The sequence below is a fragment of the Eurypyga helias genome, unplaced genomic scaffold, assembly GCF_000690775.1.
Source record: "Eurypyga helias isolate BGI_N326 unplaced genomic scaffold, ASM69077v1 scaffold12031, whole genome shotgun sequence".
Lineage (NCBI taxonomy): Eukaryota > Metazoa > Chordata > Aves > Eurypygiformes > Eurypygidae > Eurypyga > Eurypyga helias.
In genome coordinates, this window is record NW_010230217.1 from 32,202 (window position 1) to 56,984 (window position 24,783).

A 24,783-nucleotide genomic window follows, 5' to 3' on the forward strand; every position below is an offset into this window, starting at 1 on the left:
CCAATCAAAAGCAAAGTTAAAAAATAAAATAAAAAGCAATGCAAATGAAATGTAGCTATTTTTAAATATCTGTCTGTCCCCTACTTACCAGCTGGAGACACTGACCCACAAAGGGGAAATTGAAAAGCTTTCTCACCCCCTCTTGTTTTTCAGTAAGAACCCCCTCACGTTACGCAGTTGTTTGCTTAATACAACTTGTTCTTATAAAAGCTCATGAGGCCAAAAGGTCCCTGCTGTGCCTGCCTTCATGTTTGACTAACCACTCTGCATCATGTAATTCTCCACAGTGTTGGGCAAATATGCATCATTTTAATTAATTTAAAAAGGAAACTATGTGGGCCTTTGAGCCTTGGTACTGAGTTAATTCAAAGGGACTATTTGAAGGGATAGTGTTACAGATCACATGCAAGTTTCTCTGCTGATGGACCTGGAAAATCTGAACAAAAAAAAAATCCCCAAGCAAATAATTCAAAGCACATGTTGAAAGTTAAGTTATAACATTAAAAAGCAAAAATATTTTAAGGCCTAAATGTATTTTGAACTCCCAACAATGGTTACCTTAGGTATGGGAAATACGCACCACGCTAAATAAAAGAGCTTGTAGGTGGCCACAGAGGTGTGTAAGCTCTCCCTACACAAGCACAACAGCAATTTTCTCCATTTCCAGTTTCCTATCTGTAAAGTGGGGTGACGAACCTCTCTTTTTTCATCCTTGCATTGTCCCTTTAAAACTCCATCAGCAGCTTTACCTTGCTACAGATTTGTCTAAGTCCTACACAGCCACATTCTGACCTCCGCAGGCACTTTCAGGCTCAGCTGCTAAACAAGTTCACCAAGCTCATGGTTCCGTGAGCAGGGCAGCTGAGGTTGCACTTCTGGTGAAGTTATCGGATGCATCTGAAGGAAAGCCTGAGCTGGAGGAAAGTATCATACTGAGGCCTGCTAGTGATCCAAGATACAAAGAGTTCCTCAGAAGACAGAGCAGACTTTCTACAACTACAGAAAGGATGGGAAACGCCAGAAACGGTTACTCCGAAGCACCATGAGCAAAGACTCCCATGACAGGACAGCCATCCAAAATAACTCTACAACATGGACTTTATTCTTCTACCATTCACATCTGCATAATAAATCAATACATAAAGGTTGCAAGTAGCTTTTAAATTAACCTATTTGTTTTACTTGAATGCTCTGCAGGGAAGTTTACTAAAAAACAATTCTGCCAAAAAAACTTCAGCTCCTGGCATTCTGTATTACTTGTACTTCATTATCAAACACAAATAACTCTTTATTAGTAAACAGTAGTTCTGAAATTTGGCTGTGGTCTGGTTCCACGTGAGCCAGGGACACACCATGGAGTAGTCCATTAGAGGAAATAAGTAATGACTGCAAGATGATTTTAAGAGGTATTTTGCTGGGGACAGAATTAAATTTGAACAGAAGAGGAGGGAGAGAGAGAGGGAGGACAACTAAAGGCCTAAGGACGCTGTCTGGTTGTTTTTATAGGCTACCCCTTCAGTTCAATTAAAATAAAGTGTGTGGGGAAAAACATCATTATAGGCTTTAATTCCCTTTTTGAAGTCTCAAGACACAAATTACATGCCAAAGTCTCCATACTACGAAAGAGGAAGGATGTCTGATGGCATAAGTTCAGATCTAAGGCACCACAATAAAACAGAGCAAACCACAGAAAACTGACAGCAGACCGTGTTTACCACTCTGGTTATGTGCCGCTGGACAGGAGGCGTTTCCCCCCACGCAGCCCTGGGCAGGATACCAGTGAGGAGCAGGTGGGTGTCCCTGTCCTGCAGAGCTGGCGGGAGGCCAGGGAAGGGACAAAGGCCGTGGCAGTCCAGCCTCTCCTGTCCCAGTATTACGAAACAGGAGAGTTGCTGCTAAGGAGAGAGTGATGACAGCAGCATTCCCCTTCAGAAGCAAGCGGACACGCGGGGTGGACTGCTGTCACTCCAAGGCACCACTCCTCCCTCTGCCTCCCTAGTCCATTGCTGCAACTCATCACGTTAGAATAAAGTAATCTAGTGCGCTGTACTAACTGCACTGGGACAACACATCTTTCAAATCAGGGCTAAGGAAAAGCTAGTTCTGCACAGGGCAGAAGCTAAGGCTGATGCTGCACCCTCACAGCAGCTCTCGAGTTCCCTTCGAAGCAGTGAAGCATCTGAGATTTACAGAGGATGCAAGCAGGACCAGTGCCAAAAGGTTCTGAAAGGCACACTCGGACTGCTTTACTGGCAATGTGTTAACCAAATAAGTTGGTTGGGTATTTGTGAAACGCTAGTATTTTTTTAAAAGAGTGGTAAAAAAAAAAAATCACTAATACCATGTATTTCATCATGTTTAACAAAACAGAGCAGGTTGAATAAATATTGAACATTAAGAAAAGCCCACCACCCTTGAAACCTAGCGACTGAAAATGATCCAGTCAAACATCTGTGATAACAGACCTCAGAATGCTTCACTTCCTAAGTGAGGAACTCACGGTCAAGACTGAAGAGCAGTAACAACCACAAAACCCCCTCACACATGCATGCCCAAACACCTGAAAATCCACCCTAAAATCATTCCCTAACGCTAATCAGGTATAATCAGTCTGTCTCAGAGTACTAGGCTAAAGCTGCTTCCTTATTTTGGTAAAATGTACTGACCTCTATAAACCACCATTACAATCACCAAAGTAATTTTAAAAAAATGCAAGTAATTATCACCAGTTTTCCTTCCAGTACTATCCACCCAATCGAGTGTCTCAGCAGCAGGGACACCGCTGGGTCGCTGTGTTTGTGTAGGAGTTGCTTTATGAACTGTTTCATACATAGCTGGCTTCTCCCAATATTTAGGAATTTTTTTCCCCCCCAGGAACAGCACTAGAGACCAAAGCAAAACAAAATTCTTTTGAAGCAAGTTAGACGAAATGTAGCACACATTTAAAATATGAAATATTTGAAAGTACCTATGTTTTGAAAGCAGACTGGGGTTTTCTTATTTCTGTGATATTGTCTAGTGTGTCAAGGGGCAGGAATGGCCCTCTAAGGCCTCAAGGTGCTCTCTCTCACCTAAACAACACAAAAAGCCAAATTCCACCCTCCACATTAACCTTGTAAGATTGCGGGACCACAGTCACCACAGACTGAAGGATTTGTTTCATTCCCTTCAACTGAAACACAGGGCAATCCACTTGCAAAGGAACCATCAAGTCCCACATGTGCAATTGAATGCACAGAATATTTAAAACCTTCCTTGCCTGCCTCTGGAGGCCAGCACATTCCCAGACTTGGTATGGCCTTCACTCACCCACTAAGCTTTTCTGTTTTGTCACACAGAGTTGGCCAACTGTGCTTGATCAAACCAAATGATGACGGAAGAGAAGCTTCAGCATCACTTGTAAGCACGTGCTAGCAGGAGATCCAAGATGTAGATGCCATACAGGCACAGCTTCCTTGTCTCCTAAGCACCTACTGCACTAACTCATTTGCTTGAAAACAGAATGGGAATGGGGGGAGCAGAACATTCATTTCCTCCATCCTACATGTTAAAAACCTACCAGCTGAACAGGTTAAAGCTGAAAACCCACAAATTCCTATGCCTGGCACTGCCCAGGTTCAAAGGCCATCATCTTCCTGCTATGAGAACGAGCACTCCACAAAAATGCGGGCAGATTTTTTCCTTTGGAACAATGGCACGGCAATGGGCTGGTGTGCATGGAAAGTCTTACATCTGCAACATCCTCTCCACGCTCCGCAATGCCGGTGGGACCACATAACTTTGCTGAAAAACAGGTATCACATGGTGATTTGGTAGTTGTCAGCAACCAGCCAAATCTCTCCCAAGATTTCACACTTAAAATATGAAACGATGCCTTGCCAACTGGCTTTTCCTACAGTAAAACCAGACTGAAACCTGAAATACTCTGAATACATGAATCCCTCAAATATATTCGATACATGGCAGTATATTTTAAGAATTCATGTCCTGAAAAAGAGGGGACAACATTGGATTTGAAGCTTTTGTTTTCAAAGTCTTTCTGTTCCCTCCCACTGCAGGTGTAATAACCCTGGCACAACTGTCTCCAGCCTCCACCCTTCTAAGGAATAAAAAGGGGGGGTGTGGGTATGTGCCTGTGTGTGTAAAATCCCTAAAAATATTAAGAGTCAAGCTTCAGACAGCCCTCCAGAGACATAAAATATTTCAGAACATATCAGATATATGGAATCTTTCTCTCCCCCCTGTCCTGCCTGTGTTGCTGCAAGTTGTTTACTGGATGCCTACTTGACTACACCCTACAGGTGTCACATTCCATGGACATTCAAGGAAAACAGCTGATGATGAACCACTCTTTTATCCTGGGATAAAAAGCACGGGTAGCTATTAATTCTACCTATAAACAAAAAATTATACAACCCATTCCCTACCTGCCCAGAGGCTGATGGTCCTACTAGGTCAGCCATCCTGTGCTAGGATGTGAAAACCTAAAATAGCGAGATGTGGTTTTAATTCTCTGTACGCTGGCTTCCTAAGCTGCTGGGCTGGGCATGTTTTGGAGACAGATGGTTCTTTAGGGTTCTGGTACTTAGAAGAGTTCACAGACAGTAATAAAGAAAAAATAAAGAAATCAAGTGCTGGCAGCCGAAACAGCCCTTTACATGCACTGTACCTTCCCAACGCATAATCCTCTGACAAATGTGCTCTTCAGAACCAAAGGCAAGAGAGCAAAGTCCCAAAGGAGCTTTGCTACAGCTCCGTGTTTTGTCGACTGTCTCAGCAAGGACACGCTTCTCTGAACAAAAGGGAATTGTTTTCTCATTGGTTTTTTTCTTTTGAGGAGTGTTAGCAGCTCTGAGTAGAAAAGAATCCATATATTTTGGTATAAAATTTTGGTCACCAATACCTAAAATACACTTTTTAACTTCTTTTTTTCTTTTTTTAAATTACATAGGCTAGCCCATGTTTTACCTGGATGAGGAGAAGCTCCATGTTTTGCTAAAATTGTGAAGTCATCCCATTAATTAAATACTTTGATAATCTATTACATTTTCATTAGACATGAGTTTCACTGTTACTGCTGATGACATTTAAGGCGCATCAGAATTGTATTTGCCAGGACTGAATTTCTGGTCATCCCTCAAGTTATTCTTTGAATTTATTTGGAGAATTTTGCACATGAAGCCAAACAGGAGTTTCATCCAGCTCTTCTCTGTATCAGTTGGAGTCCCTCCTAAATCATTAATTCAAGTCAGAGTTCAAAACAGGGATCATAAATAAGAGCACATTTGCATTCACTGGCTGGCTGCGTGTATGAGAAGAATTCCCTTTCTTCTAAGAAAGGTCATGAAGAAATCAGTTGGAAAACTGACATGGAAGTATAAGACAGCTCACAGCACAAAAACTCCTGCCCTGATTTTCAGGAAGAGGATCTGTTATAGAGAGAGGTTATTCCTAATCTTCCCCTTCATAGGGTTATTTACCATTTGTTGAGCACTTCCCATCTGTTTAGTGCTGTGGAGAGCCCCATTTTGCTTCTCCACTGGTCTCTGGCACTGCGCTCTTTTCACTTTAATGCTATTTTTTTATTTTTACAGCCAATTTGACTCTATCTGCTGCATCTGGATTTTGTGGCTCTGTCTACAACTGTGCTTGGTAACGGAGAGCTTTGCAGTTGGGCAGAAAACCGCATATGCTGCAACCATCACTTCAAGAGAACATATTATTTGAAGGTTCCGTGAGACAGGCTCCCCAATCCAAATCTCTGCTTGTGTAACACGGAGTGATGTTTCCATAACATTCATGAACCACAGTGAATTGTCACACAATGGTCTTTTCTTCTAAAAAGGTACCTATCTGCTCAACTTCTGCTGTGGTCAGTCATCATTTCCATCATAACATTATACTTTTTTGTACTTATAAAATATGGCAATAAAATATCATGCCAAGATTAAACTTGGCATACATGTTCTGCCCAGGAGTAACCTCAATTAATCTTTTTCAGCTAGCAAGTAAATTGACTTAGTAGTTTTTAAATCACTTGAAAATGAAAGCTGTAGAGGATCTGGTTCTCATCATTCTCTTGCAGTCACAGGTCCACAGATTCAGCACCCTTAACCACGCAGCTAAAACAACTTGCAAGGACTCCTGATCCCGAGTGTCCCAAGGAGGCTTGGTGCCAGGGATGGGATTATATACATCGCTTCCTGCCTCGCCTTAGCTAGAGAGATTGAGGCTGAAGGAAGATGTTCTAGCTGGGTTACTATGTGCTGTGCTGCTTGGAGCACAGAATTGCATGCCATAAAGCAGGGTGTTTCCCATTTGCAGCACTGGAGATGCTGGCTGCAGGAACAGGGACCTCACAGCCTTGGCACACGTATCTCAGACACCTCATGGTCTGAGATACGTGTGCCACCACTCTCCACCACTCTGCCACACTCTCCACCACTTGGAGTATTTCCAGGCAACCATACAGAGGTACTTATATTCCTCATTCTACTCTTCAATGAACTGCTTATGTACAGTTAAACTGGTAGATCTCAGTCTGGCAAAGTATTCTGGAACACTGTATTCTAATGGAAGGATACTTGCTCAGTCTGTTTGTGGAGTGTAAATGTAGCAGAGGTATTCTTCAAAAGCTCTCTTCCATTGCACTGAAATCTAATTTCTGTCTGTTCTCTGTGCCATCAGAGATCTGCTGCCTGCAGCTGTCTAGAGGCTCTTGTTTGCTTTAGGATGCCACCGTGCTGCATGTTAAGTCACAACTTCCAACTCTGGATCTGCATCTGAACTCAACATCCACCAAGTTTCATCAGAGCATCCTAAGGGCTAATGGGTCCTACTGTGGAATCTGATCTTCATCCATATTTGAAATTATTTCTTTTCCCACCTGCAGATTTCCAGGAGCAAAGAGGACAACCAAATTATTACTCTGAATATCTGCCCCACTCTGATTAATCAGGCTCATGACGCATGTAAAGACTTTTTGGGAGCACTATTTGTTGCTATCATCAAGTCTCAGCTGCTGTCTTTTCTACAGCATTTCAAACCATACATATACTTCACAGTTCAGCTTTCCTGTTGCTACAATGTGTTAGCAATTAAAGTACAATAAACAAGCAGACAGTTGTTCCATTTCCAGGGAATACAATCTCCAAGGATATAAAATGGAATAGAAACTATCCATCCTTCCCCATATCCTGAGAGTTAAAAATAGAGCAAGCAATTAACTCCCCAAACACAGTACGTGGTTTAGGCCATAGTTAAACAGCCACTTCAATTTGGCATATGCTTTTACTGCTCCTGGAGTCCTGTCCTCTCCTTACCCTTAACTATTCACTCCCCGGCTCTCTTTGGTGTTGGCACAAGAGTTCACGCAATCCTATGATCAGGTGGGCCAAAGAGCTGTCTCTACCAAAACCAAGGGGTTTTTGCTTAGCTTAGCTTAGCTTCCGGCTGGGTCAGCCCCCTTGACGTGACTCACTGTAGTACCACATGAATGCCAAAGGAGCAGAGGGTGAGACGAGGTGAGGATTGCATAAGCTGGTGCGACTGCCAAAGAAACACTCATGCAACCACAGCCTCAATCCCAGTCTCGTTCCTGGGGGCAGAAATGTGAGAGGGAGCCTGCTTTCTCCACCGACTTGTTCTCTGTTGCTCCCCTTTGGCAGTGGCAGCCTCCCAAGTCTTGTGGGTCTGAAGCAGCTTCTCTGGGTAGCAGGATTGCTAAGAGGTTCTGGGAAAACTGCAATGCAGCACAAACGATCAGCGCTTCTAACAGGACAAACAAATACATTGCTCTGATCTGATGCAAGGCAAGTGAAGTTCCTTCTTTGTCAAGACGCTGTCATTGCTTCCCCAGTTCAAGGGCTGAAGGAGGAGGTTACAGAAGCTGAGACCTGACGATACAGTGTTATAGCTGAGAAAACTGACGCTGAGAAGATGAGGATGAGAGCAAAATTAAAAATAGTAACATTTCATTACACTTTCACCTGCAAATCTCTTCTCTTCCCTAAGCAGATCCTGCTCTCAACAGCCAGAGGACACTATAAGATGAGGATTTTCCTGCTGCCTGCAGTGAACTTCGCTTTGAGCAGGTAAAATGTCAAATGTAGCTGGCTGGCTTGCGGTTTGCATCGCTTTGAAGTTCTGCATTGCCCTTTGTTCTGCAAGAAACATGACTCTGGAAAGCCAGAAGAGATGTGGGGGCTGCCCAAAAGGTTCGATAGACGCTGACTTAAAGGAATTGCATTTGCCTACTTGACTTCTTTTAAAATGACGCTAAGGCAACCATTATTTCTGTTCATAGCAATATTCCATTTTATTCCTACCTAGTACAAAGCTGTGACTCTCAAATATGGCTTGTGTTCCAGGAAGGGAAGTGTAACTGGTTGAACAGACTCCAGAATCACCTTGCTCCCAGAAAGGTATCTCAAATGATTGCAAGTGATGCTGCTGCATGCTGTTTATAAGCAAACTGATGCTGGACTGACCAACAGTCCTTACACAAGGTCAAGGAAATGCAAGTTTAAGATAACAAACTTAAAGCTTTCTGTTTATCTATACGCTCCTCAGGCTGACAAAACCACTAGTATACTAACTAAATGTACTTCACCAATCACAAAAGCACTCAAAAAGCAGGACTATGTTACGATGTCACTTGCTTTACACTGATTTTAATAAAAAGATAGAAAAATACAGCAGACACCTTAAAAACCTATTCTACAATGACCTTATGAAAGGTGATGTACATACAACTATATGTCTATGCTTGATCCAGAAGCAGATCGATGACTGTGCTTATGGCTTGTGAGATGTTCAGCTGGCCAAAAAAAACGCGCTGTTCATATAACCTCAATACCTTTGCAAAGGAAAACTTGCACAACGTGCCACATACAGTTAGGACCAGTTATGCACTGTTCTTACTTGCACTGGCTTGGAACCATTTGAACTACACACACTCTCCAGTCCCTAAAAAGCACCTTTCTACATCCAGCCTGCCTCTGCACCTTAAGGACTGTAGCTAAGCCAGCTGTCCTGGCTCTGAACAGGCTGATGCTTTCCTCACACTGGGAAAATGTTCAGCTGCCCATGAGTAGATTTATGAGCCTTCCACATCAATCTGACAACTCCAAAAGTCTCAAGCAGGGAAAAGATTTAGCCCTATAAATACTATTATTTGAACTTCTCTTTCTGCTGGCTACAGATGAGTTCAGTGTAGAAGAAAACCCCACAGTTAAAACTAAAAAATACAGAGTTGGCTTTTCAGAAGTGCATTTGTCTGGTCCTGCTCTAGTCTGAGCAGGTTAAGCCCCATAACTGAGCACTTTTGGAAGTTGAAACATGACTATTCACTGGGGCTCTGGAGCAGTTGCTTCTTGGAGGAAGACAGTATGTACGTTAAAACGTATTACATGCTACATAATAAAAACAGAGGCTGTGCTCTTTTGCAAGTCTCGTGGTATGATGCTCAGCTGTTTTGCTCTGCACAGGTTCCCCTAACTGTTCACTTGGTTTTGATCCATCCGGATTTTCACCACAGAATTTTGCTATGAGTTTTCAATTTGAATACAGGAAAGCTCTGCCAAAACCACATCACATTCAAACCACAGGAAATCATGAATTTGGCACTGTTTTGACATGGAAGCTGTAAACAGTGTGCAGGTTCACTCAAAACTGGATCACTGTCCTCGGAGTTATGAAACACAAGAAAACTTCCAGCAAACCAGGTCAGAATTCTGAATCACTAATGCAAGGAGAAATTTTGCATGACTTTTGCATGGGTCAGGAGGACTTTGTTATAAATATTTTCCCCTAGCTTTTTTCCTTCAGCTATAAACACAGTATGTGAAAGATTAAAGACAGAATTTGGGCTTCCTGCTTTCCAAGTTTGAGTTAAAATAGGCTTTAGCTAATTCTCATAGCTCTACCACACACATATCCTATTAAAGACAAGGGTAGTTTCCTATTGGCAGTCTTGAGCATGAATAACTAAAAGCCAGAGTTATACTGAAGCTATGAATATGGTTTAGCTTTACATGCAAACGATTGGTAGTCAGCTTACAGCTAACTTACACCACTGTTACGGGTGCATGTGTCCCATTTAAAATCCATTAGATTTTCAGCTGCCAAACACTGGATTTTTCCCCTCAGGATTCCCGTTAGCAAACCACAAGGAACTTTTATGAAAATGGAAAAGTCTGAAGTACGATTTTTGCCTTCAAAATAAACACTGCCCTAAAGAAACACGTATTTGTTAAGAAGTCACAAGTTCACTGAGGATGAAAAAAAAACAATCTAAATTTCCAGACCAATCCTGAAAACAATACAGATTCCAAGCCTACCCAAGCCAGAAGTTTGAATGCAGAGCTACATGAAGGTGGTTTGACTGAAGTCAAATAGGAAGCAAAATATAGTAATGCAAAAGAAGATTTATATTCCTGCACTGCCTGCAAGAAAAAGGCAGTTTAATCTTGCCGAGTTTAATTTCTACCAGATTTTTAAACCAGGCATTTTGAATGTCAGAAAAGCTCTGCAGGGATCTGTAACACCCAGAACCATACATCACACATATCTGACCTGTCATAGAGTTTTCGGATGTACATAGTTGCTCTCGCAGCTTTTCCACGTCGTCTGGATGAACCTGTTCGTACAAAGTGCTGCCAAACCATTCAGACTGTGGCTGGTTCAGCACAGGAGTCACAGAATCGGATACGTAGATCACTCTCCCCGTCTCAGCTGCAACTACAAAGAGGAACCCATCTGCAGCCTCCAGGATAAGATGTTTCAGTTCCTTCCAAAGAAAGGATTTGATTAGAATGCCATCAGAAAAGGGAATTAAATAACACATCCATCATTGCCAAAGAATATTGTTTTCTTCCAATCTCAGTAGCTGATCACAAACTAGGCAGAAATTTTTACTGTAGTATTGATATAACAACACAACCAAACTTGCAGCAAGCCATAAATTGCTGATCTTAATAACAAACAACACTTTGTTTGCCTTCATTGCCTTTCACCTGGTGATCTCAGTGCACTTTAGGAAAATTAAATAACTAAAACTCACTGTGTATTGTGTGATAGGCATCTAACGTGAAAAAAATAAAGTTATTTAAGAGTACAAACAGAGGAAATGAACAACTATAACTCATACGGTAAACTCATCCCTTCATTAAACGTCTGAATAAATTAACTGGAAAAAAACCAAGCCTTTCTGGTTTTGGGTTGGTGTTTTTTTCTCCCCTCAGGATAAGGTCTGTTTGTAAATTAAACAGTCACTGGATAAAAGGCAGAAAGTGTAATGGGAACCTCCAGCCTCCCCTCCCACTAGGGGCCCGAACCAGTACCCAAGAAGGTTGTATCACTCCTTGCTTTCTTTTTCCAGCCTGCAACTACGAAGCCTCAAGAGACCCAAAGGCTCTGGAACACCCCTACCTTTGGCTTTTCTTTACACGGTCCCCTGTTCATCATCCTGGGTACTTCTGTCCTGAGACACCCACACATCCACCTGAGAGGCAGACCCCACCTGGGGACTGAAGGGGGACTGTAGGCCTTCGAAGCAAGGTACTTCTGTCTCCCCTTTTCAGACATCGAGTCTGGACACCCACAATTTTGAATCACACCTTCAAATAGCTGTTTGCATGCTTCACACAGAAACGCTGCCTTTGCTTAGCAGAGCCTGAGAACCTCTCATGGGGAAGGATGACAACTACCACTCCAACTCCCAGGAAACAAGCTTGAACAACCTTTGCCTGGTGGCTTCAGTGACCATGAAATCTGGTTAAGGTTACTGCATGTGGAACTCAGTCAGGGAGCTCTGGACAATCTGAGTCCCATTCCAGGTTAGACAGCTCAGTACAGCTGGTGTGCAAGTGGCAGATATTAGCTGATAAGGTAAGGGCCACAGTCTGGTAAATTCTACTAAAGAAATGGATAGCTCACCTCAAGAAACACCTGACACATTTTCAAGTTCTGCTGCTTAATAAAGCACATCAATTCTGAACCACTTACTAGATCAAAAAACCTCACAGCACTAGTCAGCGGATAATGAGACTTGTTCCACATACATTATTAACAAAGAGAAAGATAGACTCTGTGATTCTGCAAGGTCCAAAAAATTCAAAAAACTGCAAGAAGAAGTGACCAGGGTCCCCTAGCAACACCCAGCTGAATGGCACGGTGCCTCTTGAAACACTTCAGGCAGCCAGAATCGGTAGAGACAGGAACGCTGAGAGGTCAGCAGCAGCTGGGTTTCTCTACCAGAAACAAGTATTGCCTCCAACCATAACTTACACATGTAAGTGCTTAAATCATTCTGACCACAAAAATGCACATGACACCCATAGGACTTCAAAACCAGTGAAGGTGGTAGGAAGTTCCAGTGCACTCAGTTAAGCAGTTTTCCTTCAAGGACTGGGTTCACCTTCCTTCCTCCACCAAAAGTGTAACCAAAGAAGTACCTCAGCCAGTACAGATGGGACTCATCTCTGCCCAGTTCAGCTGCTGGGAACTTAGGCATTAAGACTAAACAGTGTTTTTAACCTTCCTCTAAAACCAGGAGGGAGAGGCAGGTCTTTCCAGATTAATTTTTACCTATTTTAGAGAATATTAGGATGGTTCACCCAGTTCTGGAGGTGAAAATTCCTTTCCAGTGACGACAGACAGCAAGTGACTTGCCTTTCAGATGGACAGACCTCAATGATAAGAACGTCCGTTTTGCTGCTTCAGAGAGAAAGATTTGTCATATAGTTAAGTTCAAGTCCAAACGGTCTCACAAAATGGCCTGTATTCACATCTTGGATATGCAGCTTGTACCAGTCACGACACAGCAGGGAAGGATCGAGCTGAGACTCAACTCCTCTCAGCATTTCCTCGCATCTTTTACAATTACAAACCAGAGAAAACAGACATTTGTGAAAAATCTACCTGTTCTGTAAGAAACGAAGGCTTGTAAGCTCCATCAGTAGATTTGTTTCCTGTGCCCCTCATTGATTTCATGTGCGAAACGGCCATCCGAAGAATTGTTAGCTTGTCAGGCTTCCGAGCCAAGGCGCTACACGTGGGTACCATGTCAGACAGTTCGGTGATATACTGCGTCATCTTGTTTCTCCTGCGTCTCTCAATTTCACTATGATTCTCCCTGAACATTTAAAGAAACACCAAACCAACAGAAAAACAGACACGATCAGCGTAAGAATTGCAATCAGAGCTAACGAATCCTGATACTTTGCACTTGTTTCGCTGTTTCACCCCACGAGAGCAAAGTGCTTTACAAGGCTAAGCCCTATTATCCCTCGGTTTATAGACAGAAAATCCAGGCCACAGAAGGGTAAATATGATTTGGCTATAGCTGTGAAAAGAACCCATATTTCTAGCTATTGGGTTCCAGCCTTAATCTTGTAACCAGTTTAATTTTCTTTGGTTTAAGGACAAAAAAGGGAAGTAGAAAGATGTGAGGAACTGACAACTGCCAACTCCAGCCAAACTCCCAAATCTGCCAGAGATGTGATGCATCGCATAGCTTCCAGTCCTTGCTCAAGGTGTTGGATCTGCTTATAAAAGGCTTCTATTAGAGAAAACCTCTCACAGCTACATCAGGCCAGTGCTAACTTACAAAAAACCCCACTCAACGATACAGAGATCTCCAGTCCTAGAGCACTGCGTGGAATGTTCTGCACCCCCGTAGGGAAACACTACGTGCAGGATCGGACTGCAAGACCGAGATCATATACGGTGTAACAGCACATACAAAAACCCCCAGCAAATAAAATGACTAGGTAAGACAGCAAGTACACAACTGGCTTGTCAGACACAGATCAGAATTTATGCCTGAGGTCAATCTAGCGCAGCAGGGAAATAGCACTAACAGTACTTGATGCTGCCCCACTTTGGGCTGAGCTCCAGTGTTCTCACCCCGTATAACAAACGTATACCTGAGGTGGTGGGGAGTCAAATCTGAGAATTCTCAAAGTGGACAGTAACCCAGATCTTTCAGAACTGAAGATCTGTCTGGGACTTCAGTTTTCCCAGACTGCAAATCACCATTTCTTGATTACTATTAAGGAATACATACATCTGGGATGGTCCAATGGACCTAGAATGCTTCAGTGTCTAGCACTTACTTTTCCCATACTGTACCTGTCAGGTGGTACCTAAATACAAGTACACAACAGGTACATGATGCTTCAGATGTCAAAGCAGCATCTTCCACTGATTTCAATGAGCTGTGTATGGCAAGATGTTAAAGGTGATCGCTTGGAGAGCCCACCAGCATTGAATGGCACGACAACACAACATTGAAAGAAACTGCAACATTCTTTGGAGCTTTTACACAGACTGATCATGAAAGCAGAAGCTAGGATTGGCACACTTTTGGGCTACTTTTTATAATGGAGCCTTTTCTTAAAATGCAGGAAAGAATCTGAATTGTAGCACACTGCTTCCTGAAACAGAGGAATGCATGGGCTTGCCCTGCTTTACAGTGCGTCTCCTGCCCCTGCACATATAGGTATTATATGCATGAGGCACTGTCTCCAGAAATACCACCTATTAGGGCTACATGCAGAGTTACTTACTCCGACTGATGCCTATGCTTAATGTCTGATATTCACGAAATCCAGCTATGGGTCCCTGCAACGACAGCCCATGGCCATGCAGTAAATTACAGCCAGTCCCTTGGTTAAGGTCACTACTTAATTATCTATTACATCACAACAGCAAACCTTTCCATTTCAGATGAACGATAAACAGCCTTTGTGGGGGTTTGCATGGATATCTAGGAGAACAGTGCCTGTGGGAGTTGGATCATATACACATACACAAGCAGAACAGCTTGTGTGACAGTGCACATGTACATAAGAGCACACACGCGCACATGTCGGCATACACACGCAGATAAATATGGACAAGGAGAAGAAAAATGCATTTTTACATGATGAAATCTTACCCTATGTTCAGCATTTTCACAGAAATGGTGATCAAGAACAGAAAAAGACAAGGAACACACATATTCAACACATACTTCAAATTTATAAATGCATATTCCATTGGCTGCCACTAAAGTATTTTAAATACTCCTGAACATTAAAAACAACCATTGTAAGGAGTAAACAAAGAGATTGCAAAAGTTCCTGAGAAGAAAGAGAAGAAGAGTATCCAACAGTCCGTTTCATTTATGATCACAAAAGCTAAAAAGTAATAGTATGTTAATCAACTGGCCATGAAAACGTTCAAGGAAACAAAACCCTGAAACTTTCCTGAAACTAGTTCAAATTTGAACCCTTAAAACAAAAAGACGGGCAGTGCTCCTCTTCCAAAAGTGTCTGCTCTAGGAATCCTGGCCTTCATAAACATGTATACAGAATGATGTCCTAATTCTGTCATTTCTAACTTTGGTTTTGTATGGAAATTTTGGAGGGACATTAAATTTTGGGAGACTGTGGGAGCTGATCCAAACCCACTTAAGTCCAGGGTTAGTATTTTTGATTTCAATAGTCTCTGGATCAGCCAACCCTCCTGACTTTTGATCAGTCAGAATGGTACCACAGAAAATAAAAATGGGGGCAAACCATATTTGATTTTCCTTTTTCCTACCCGGCCATCCTTTCAGTGTCAGCAGTACTTTGATAATCGTCCCACCTAGAAACAAAATAACCGGCTCTCTAAGCTAAGGCACACGTACTGAGATTTTTTGGACCCTCTTTTCTCTCAGCAGAAGAGCTCTACAGAACACGCCTACCTTGCAAACTTTTCCTTATCACCAGAGATTTGATCAGCATCATACCTAGAAACAAAAATTTACAAAAAGTAAATTCACAAGGGTTATGCATTGCATGGTAGTCAACACACAACAGAAAGCAGAGAGGTTCACAACTGCGAACTACTACAAGTAACAGCAAGAAAAATGAGGACGTGAGAATGATGAAGCAAAGAAAAAGTAGAGTCTGACAAAACTTCCAAGCCATGCCGATTCCAAAGCCTCATTTGTATATTTAAAAAAGTCGGAGACACATTTCGGTGGATTTATGCAAACACTTTGACATACACTCACTGCTTGGGAAACTTAACAACCAGCACCATTACAGAAAACACTGCTGAGCTTTTCTTGACAGCAGCCCATGAAATATTCATTGCTGTGTTGGAAGGGACAGAGCCGCATCTTTTCCAGATTGCAACCACAACTGACTCCATTCAGCAGAGGGCACTGATGGTCTACAGATAACATGGGAGGGCAGAGACACACGCTGAAGTGCAACGCATTATGTAAGGACACCTTCAGAAAACCGCTCTAGCAGGGACAGACACTGTACTGTCTGTTGGGAAGACTGGCAAAAGTCAGGCGGGCAGGTGGAACTGCTGGGTAAACAGAAGTGAAATTAAAACTGACCTGAATCCCTACAAGTAAACAGGTACTTCATTCCTACTCATCAACAGAAGCTAAATGCCCACACAGGTATGTGCAGTGTATGGGCAGCAACTCTGTGGAGGAAAACCTGATCAAAGGGACTTCTGCCCGATGGAATTAAACCTTATTTCACACATGTTGTCCCAGAGACAGGCAGCAACGTGACATTTTGCTAAATAATGACATACTGCTCCTCCTTTCCCTTTCCTAAAAACATACTAATCCTCTGAAACCAGATTTTGCTAGAACAGTTACAAAAAGACACACTTTTTGAAAAAGACCTTTACTTCTGGAGAACCCAAAATGCTTGTTCCAAAACAGAAAACGTAGGTTTTCAAAAACAGAAAAATAAGGCTAATGGCTTTTCTAGAATTGAAGAATATTACTGCCATTTTGTATTAGAATTAGCTTTTCCAAAATTTTGTCATTTATTACAGCAAAGCCTACGAAGCCATCTATGAAGCTTCCATGTATTAGCTAACAAGGTAATACAGCATAATTAAGCATCTTTTTTTCTTCTAAAAAACTAATAATTAACTTTTTCCTTTTTTTCTTCTCAGAAGAATTAAAACTGATTTGAAGTACCCCAGCCTTGCAAGTTCCTCTGTGAGGCTCCGTACTTTCCTTCCCCAGTAAGACTCATTCAAACTCTGAAGAGAAAGCTTAAGTGACACAGGAGCTGTATTTCTTTTTATGTTGCCTTAACAGCAGCCCCCTCAAAACATTCAAGTGAAAATGCCGCTTCCTTCCCCTTGACCCTGCCCAGAGAACAGACGGAGTCCAACATATTTTCAACAAAAAGACAGATTCAGCGAGGAGTGGCACCATGCCGTTAGGTGAGAAGTGCATGCATATGCCTCCATGTGACCATGAGATGCCATGCAGATACCTGAGCTGGCCTGGAAGTCCCTGAGAAGCAAGGCGTGTTAGCTCACGTGGAGTACGTACTAACACCACTACCTCCTCTGCTTCTGCTAGCATGAGGCTTGTCTACTCAGCCTCCTCTGGTTGCCTGGGCTGAAGATGTTATTGCCCCCAGCTACCGTTTTCTCCCTCCCGGCTGACCTCTCTGCACACATGCTTCTTGAGGCACTTCACTCACAGCCAGCTGGGCTGGCTTTTTAAACAGCAGTCCTTTGCTAGCCAAATAATTTTGACTGAGACAAGCTAGGAATCAGTCATGTGAGCAATCTGGAGAAGGGAGAAGTCCTAACAGGAGGAGAAAACGAAGAGGATGTCTGAACATGGCCCTGGGCGTCTCTGCACTGTTTTTCTGTACTCTCTAAAAGCAGAAAAATCTGGGGCTTTTTACAGCATTTAAGATTCAAATATCAGATTTTGATCTGACATCTGAAATCAACTGAGTCTAAGCACAGCACAGCACAGCATACTTCTCCAATAAAAATAAGGGAACTATTGGCTCTCCCCACCATCAAACTTGGAAAGGCTGAAGCCAGGATGGAGACAGACCAACACACGTGCACCACTGTGCCTAGAAAGCCTGACACTTGTTCAGGCACAACTCAGGTCGCAGTCATCCCAAATCTTGTTCCCTTAACATGTACCTTCTATCAAACAGTAGGACTAGCCCTCAGATCACCAGTTTTAACACCAGAGACTGGAATATCCTTTCTGTAAATGACATTAGCTAAACAGGGGTGCCGCCAGTCTTCTCCCGTGGGTTCTGATACAGTGTTACGCCACGTTTTCAGCGTACTTCTCTTTCAGACTGACTAGGAAGATATCGTTAAAGCCCTATGGTGATGGCTGTGTTTGAACACAGCTGCTGCTACAGAGCTGCAGTTATAATTTGGATCATCAGCAGTTATCTGTAGGCCTCCAAGTATCTACCCCTCACTGCAGCTGCTTGGTTTCTAATGAAAAAATGCAAGGAGTATGACCAAAAAAAAGGAAAAGTGAAAAAATGGAAATGATGCTTTAATGTTTGTTTTTATTTCTAGCCTAGAATATTCCACATTAATTATCATTTATTTTGGCAATTTTTACTATGCAGTCACACCTAATTGTACATAATGAGTTTTAATCTTAAAAAAAACAATCCACACCTCTAGGATCTGTCATATTGTCTTAACAAGCAGTTAACATCTGAAATAAATTCAAAATAAAATCCATTTTCAGTGGCAGAAAGACAACTTCAGCAATGTCAAAGAAACAAAGTTCATCTACAGCAGTTGAAATAATAAGCTAAAAATCACAACTTTTCTCATTTGACATAGCTGCAGAGCGAAATCATGGCACACACACACACTCAGTTCTGCAAGCCAATAACTACATTAGGCAGACTTCTGCCAGGATGCCTGATTTGCAGAGGAAGCCGATAAAAACGGTAACTAGAATTTAGGTCAAGTTGTTGGCAAGTTCTTCAGCCCATATTCATACTGACTTCAAAACATCAGCAGTGAGATAGCTGTCTTTCTCCACCGAAAGAAATCAGCAATTTGGCCAACTCTTTGTAAATGCTCACCTGGAAAATTTGCTGGGCCCCTCCCCATCTTCATCATCGAAGTCCATTCTGTAAAAGCAAGATTTCCAAATCAGTAAGCATGACGCTGGCAATGGTGACATGAACATTCAAGTCAGTGGTTCTCAACCTTGCTTGATTTATATTTTGTACAGAGGTGTTAATGGCTGTAGGTTCCAGTCTTGCTCACATTCTCCCGACCCCCTAAAAGTAGCTCATCAGCTGCCAGGAATACAGAGAATGGAAGTGGTTTTTAAAAAAATAAAGTAATCGCTGCTCTGCGCCACAGAAATCTGCACTGTTAAAACTGACAAATGAAAGACAGTATTAAACAAATGTGGTTCTTGCAAGACGGTCAGTAGTATCTCTTAGGCCTGACAGAACTTTACAGAAACCAGTGGGGAGTACGTTAAAGGGTTGAAATTAAGGCTAAAGAAAATAAAGTTCTAAAACTGTACACATAATAAATGCCAGGCCACCATGTTTGCCCCAGTCTAAAGAAAGCATGTTAGCGGTAGAGCAGAACAAACTCCTGGCCTCCCTGCTAAGAGGATTATCTCTGCCACTGCTACTGATTGTAACTGTGGCACATTCTTTAGACTTGCCCTGTATTCCCAATCATTTTACACAAATTATTGGCTTGCAGACAGCAACTACTTTGTGGTTTTCCTGTGGTCACTACTAAAATCACCTATGGGTCTCCTGTGCACCTAACTTACCTGGTTTATGTCCCCGACTTTCTTCTTAAGTCAGAGGAAGAGATCAGCTCTTCCTTGGGCCATATCCCAGCCCTCCAGTTAGGCTCCTCCAGGGAGCCACAAAAAGCAGGAACTCCCTTCTTCACTTCTTACACAGGGAGACTAGGAAGATTAACTTCCTAAATAAGCCACCTTAACTACTTCCCCATGTTAGGCAGTGTGATTGTATCCTTCCCGTTGGTATTGTCATTACTAAGTTATGCAATAGTATGATTTCCAAAGCATTTCATACATTTTTTTAATACCTTAAAAAAATAGGTGGACAAATAGATATCCCAATTATAAGGGATTGCCAATTAAGGCAGACTAAGAACTAAACTGATAAAAAATTATAAAATTATGCAATTATCGTATTAGTATATGTATTTTAATACGAATATATATTAGTATGATATACAGACCTTGATCAGCCTCTTAACTGTAATTCATGTAGATAGGAAATCACAGTTCTGTTTTGCAAACAATTTTGTCAGGTTTCTTTAACACTCTAAGCTTTCTAACACTTCGGTGTAAGAAAACTTTATAGAATCACATATTCCACATCTCTAACACTCTTCATATTAACAACAGGTACATTAAAGGCAAAAGCCCTGCAAAATGACAATAATATTTATCTCAGTATTAAAAGAAATTCCTAGCAATTAAGATTTGTACATTCAGAGTGTGGGAACAATGATGTTAAAATGCCCTCTAAACCTACATCAGCGCAGAGACATACGAGTGCCAGTCAGACAATACTGCTTTCATTCCTAACTTTGATAACCAAGACAGACTGGTCTATAAAAGATGTGCCTGAGTCACAGGAATCTACGTACAATCAGGACAAGGGCAGCGAATAAGCACAGGAATTGGACACGATAGTAAAAAAGTCATAATAATATTTTCCAGATGCTAATAGTGATTATTCATTTCTGGAGGAAGCAGAGGGAAAACCATTTTCCCCAGAGTCTTAAGAAAAGATCTGTATTTCATTTGGTTACGTTTGAGGCAATCATCCTTTTCACTATGCATTACAGTTTTGCTCAATTAATTACCACCCGAGCGGGTAACCCCTCAGCTGCCACGCACAGAACGCCACCGACCTCCAGCGGCCAGCACCCGGGTTGTGCCACCGGCCCGCAGCTAAGCCAACTGAATCACAACTGAGAGAAACCTCCAGTTTCAAACTGCAGAAAATCTATATGCCTATGGGGGAAAGCCTTTTCTTCAGGGATTTAGTAAGACCACGCTTTAATTCGGGATGGATTCATTTTGTAGCTTCTTTCCATCCCCTCCAATACCACGCCTTGGAGCTTTTCTTAGCTTCCAGCCAAATAGTTCGGCCGAGTGCCAAGAGATGGATTTTCCTCCAAAATTCAAATATTAGCTCTACTGCATTTAGTCTCCTTTATTATCACTGGAATACAATGCAGAGAATAGCAGAGAAGCTGATGACAGTTTAAAGCTTGCTGCTGCTGCCCATGCTGAATACCTACTTCCAAAGGACTAACACACCTATTTAGCTAGACAGGTGGATATCAGCTTCTCCTAAGATCTTCATGGGTTAATGTCCATAGGTAATACCTACCACATTTATAGTGGGCTCACCACGGCAGAATCCAAGTGCCTAGGGTGCAATACCAGACTATAGCAGACTCAACCTTTAACCTTTGCTTTGCTAAACTACCTAAAAACCTTGACTTTATTCCAAATGCAAGAATATAAAAAAAATAAGAAATTGAAGATAAAGTTCAATAAAACTGTTAATACTTGTAAAAATGTAACAGCAAATGTATCTCTGTCCCACCTCTGTTAATAAACACATTTCCTAATTTCATGTTTCACTGTGCAAAATGAAAAAAACCCCTTTCAAAACCTGAAAAATCGTCCCAGATATAAAGCCATTGATCCCAGTGTCCTGCCTGAAGCACCACGCCTGCTTTACAGCAAGGCAGAATGCAAGAGAGGGAACCAGTTGTAACCTTTAGCAGAACACATAAAAATAACATTTCAACAAACTCCTGGTACCCTGACAGATAAGATCTTCTGTTCAGATACAATACAGTGCACATTAGCAAAACAGCAGAAGCAGCCTCTAAGAAGACAAATGACATAATCTCAGAAGTTTCAGAAACAGTATCTTTTATCTTCATTTATCTTCCCATTAAAGAGAAACTTTAAAAAAACCCGCTGTACTAGGCTCTTTTGTTTTGAAGAGAGAGCATAAATCTTGTTTTCTTCTTTCTTGCTGTTCATGTCAATCATGAAAAGGCCTGATGTGTGAGGTACTTATTAAAATGTATTTTCCTCAAAAGATGTGTGGGTACCATAAACACCGTGACAAAAATATTTTTAACAATTATTTATTTTTAATTAGAAACATTTTCATACAGAAGAAAAACCTCCAGCAAGACGGTCCTTCACAGGCTACAAAACTGGGATAGGAGAGGATTTGAACATTGTGACAAAATTATTATGTAAAACTCCCAAAAAATGTCAAGAGATGGCTTGCCATGATTATACAGCGTGGGAAGGGGGCAGGCAGGAATGATCCGACGCAGCTGAGAGGCAGCTGGGGATCTGCACTACAGCCTTTTGTTCAGCACAATATCGGGGGGTACAACTGGGGAGGGAGACTGGGAGGCTGAGGTCTCTTCCTCCCCATATATCCCCAGATCTCACCGTTCTGGGTCAGAGAAAAGACAAGGCTCTACGCTGAGCTGAAACAAAAGCAATGCAACTGTACATCAACCAAGCAAACACCCCACCGTCCCTCCCCAAGTACAAGCTAGGAAGGTGAAAAAGCCCCATACCCTCTAAGACAGTAAAAGCTAAAGAAAAAACACGTTAAGTAAGTAACGAATGTTACATTAATCTAAGGCAGTCATTGACCAGAGCAGTGCGTTATCTTATGCTGTCATTTTTTTTCCTACAAAGTATTTGGTATATTTTATAGAAAGGAAAAATATTTTTTCCGAGCTGCCAGTGAAGCTGAATGCCAGCACGGCAGAAACACCGCCTGGATAGCCAATGAGTTTAAACTGATCTACATTCAAGTCCATGCAGCAATTATTCTGCCAGCTTGCCTCAGCAATTATGAGAAAAGAAACAATTTTCAGAGATAACCGAAGCTGGAAAAGATGACTGTGTTCACTAGCTACATCGCTTTATGTTTGACACAAAGTGTTCATTTCTAAAATGCCCAAGGATTTAGGTGTACAAAGATGTATCACCAGGACAGTAATGAAAGGACCAAGTGTTAGTTGTAACTTTGTTCAAAGAGAAGCTAGGAGGAATTAGACACAGCAGGCATTCTTTCCCTCAAGGTCTGAATACATACACACTGAACAAAAAACACACCACAATGCCCCCTCAGCTCAGGGCTGGAGAAGGGCTGTGAGTTCAGAGCTATGGTGACACTTAAAATACCATCGTCTGGGTATAACAGCAAACCCGTGCAAACTTACTGAGTTTGCATGTTAAATACATTTTAAATAATTTGATTTTATGTTCCTTCCCCCTCCCACTCCACTTTCTCACAAATAGATGATGACACTTAGAATGCAACAGTTAAAGCATAGCTGGCAATTACTATCAAGTCCGTATTTAATGTAATCGGAAGATTTCAGAGTCAGCAGCATCAACCCCTGGTAACAGTAATTTGCAAGCTGGTGTTCGCAGTGTACATGGTTTATGATCAAAAAAGAGATCAACTATCCTGCAACTCAATAGTACAGTAGCTTATATATGATATGTAGCAAAGAAAAGATGCTAGTGCTTTGTTTCCTCTGTTTGAAAAAGCTTTTTCACTGAACTGTTTCAAAATAAAAATGTGATGCCTGTCAAAAACAGCTCTCAGGAGTTTCTCAGACCGATGTCACACAGTTAGCTCAGCGGGATAAACCTCCCAACTGTATTGTCCAAAGGAACCCCCTTGGACCAACCATCCTGAGTGTTCACGTCACACCGACTTAGCCCCGCGCCCAGGTGAGGTCCACCCTCTCCCATCTCCATTCCAGGACTGAGACTCCAGCACCGTTATTTGAGCAGACACCCAAAACTGGCAACGTACCTTGGAGAACAATCCCTGGAGTAGCTCTGACAGGGAATGATGTCTTCTCCTTAGGTGCCTGTCAGTTAAGATTTTGCTATCAATTCTGTTAAGCTCTACCACTGTCTTACTTAGGGCTAAATACAAGAATAATCAATCCCTTTTGCAGGCCCTCTCAGATCAGACATCTCCAAGAAAGCATCACCTAAAGAACATTATTTGTGATCAAACTTTGATAAAAACAGTGGGGTTTGTTAATATTAGGGAGTAGTTTTCTGCCCTTCTGCAGCTCTTGCTACACATTTCTTCTAACACAGAGGATTAGTATGACTGCCACAGAGCAACGTGATGTAGAAAAACTATCCCTGCACCACGCCGACCTCTGAAGTTGGATAAATCAAATTTCCTTCTTTAGCAGAGTCCTCAAGTTAGTGCAAGGGCTGAACCTGGTTCAGGCCCTTTCTCCCAGAGGCAGACTATGCTGCATTTCCAACGAGACCTAGAACATCACAGACCACAGTCTCGGCTTCTGCTATTTCTGTACCTGGGTCTATAAAGAAAACACTTTTAACAGGCCTCTATGTGAGAAATTCAAACCTTCCGATGAAGTTGGATTAAGTCTACAAGTAAGAACACATCTCACTACCTTCATTCACATCATCCTTTTGAGATTAAACAGATGTAGGCAATATGCATTCATTACACGTACAACAGCCATGGGATGCAAACCCCGTTTCTGGATGCTCTGCCAAACCTGAAAGTCTTTTGAAGCATGCAAAACAACAAACAGTACACTTATCAGCAAGTTTGATCTTGCAGGAAGAGCAGACACATTGAAGAGAAAAACAAAACCTCAGTGACTAATGCCAGACTGTACCTTACATGCATAAACATTACATAATATACACATACAGGTACATCCCAGTTTTTCAATACCAGTCGTTTCCAGTTTCAGACCTGAAAAAAAGACGAAATGGCTTACCCAGAGCGGCGCTTTCCTCCTCTGGAAGGCATGGATCCTGCCATCCTCACTTGTCCGCTTGCCATTGGTGCCACCGGCAAGGCCACCGACCCAGGAATATCTGATGCCATTTCTGTAATGCAAAGGTAGGGA

General features: G+C 42.1%; 1 protein-coding gene across 1 annotated transcript in view; it reads right to left on the reverse strand.

The window, feature by feature from the left end:
* Positions 1-24,716, reverse strand: part of ARNT2 (aryl-hydrocarbon receptor nuclear translocator 2) — a 56,001-nt gene extending 31,285 nt beyond the window's left edge. Inside the window, exons 1-6 of the mRNA XM_010160665.1 lie at positions 24,652-24,716; positions 18,885-18,932; positions 15,734-15,778; positions 15,589-15,633; positions 12,922-13,135; positions 10,576-10,789 (exon numbers count right to left, since the gene is read on the reverse strand). Coding sequence (XP_010158967.1) covers positions 10,576-10,789; positions 12,922-13,135; positions 15,589-15,633; positions 15,734-15,778; positions 18,885-18,932; positions 24,652-24,716 — 631 coding nt within the window. The remainder of the gene's footprint in view (positions 1-10,575; positions 10,790-12,921; positions 13,136-15,588; positions 15,634-15,733; positions 15,779-18,884; positions 18,933-24,651) is intronic.
* Positions 24,717-24,783: the final 67 nt, after the last annotated feature.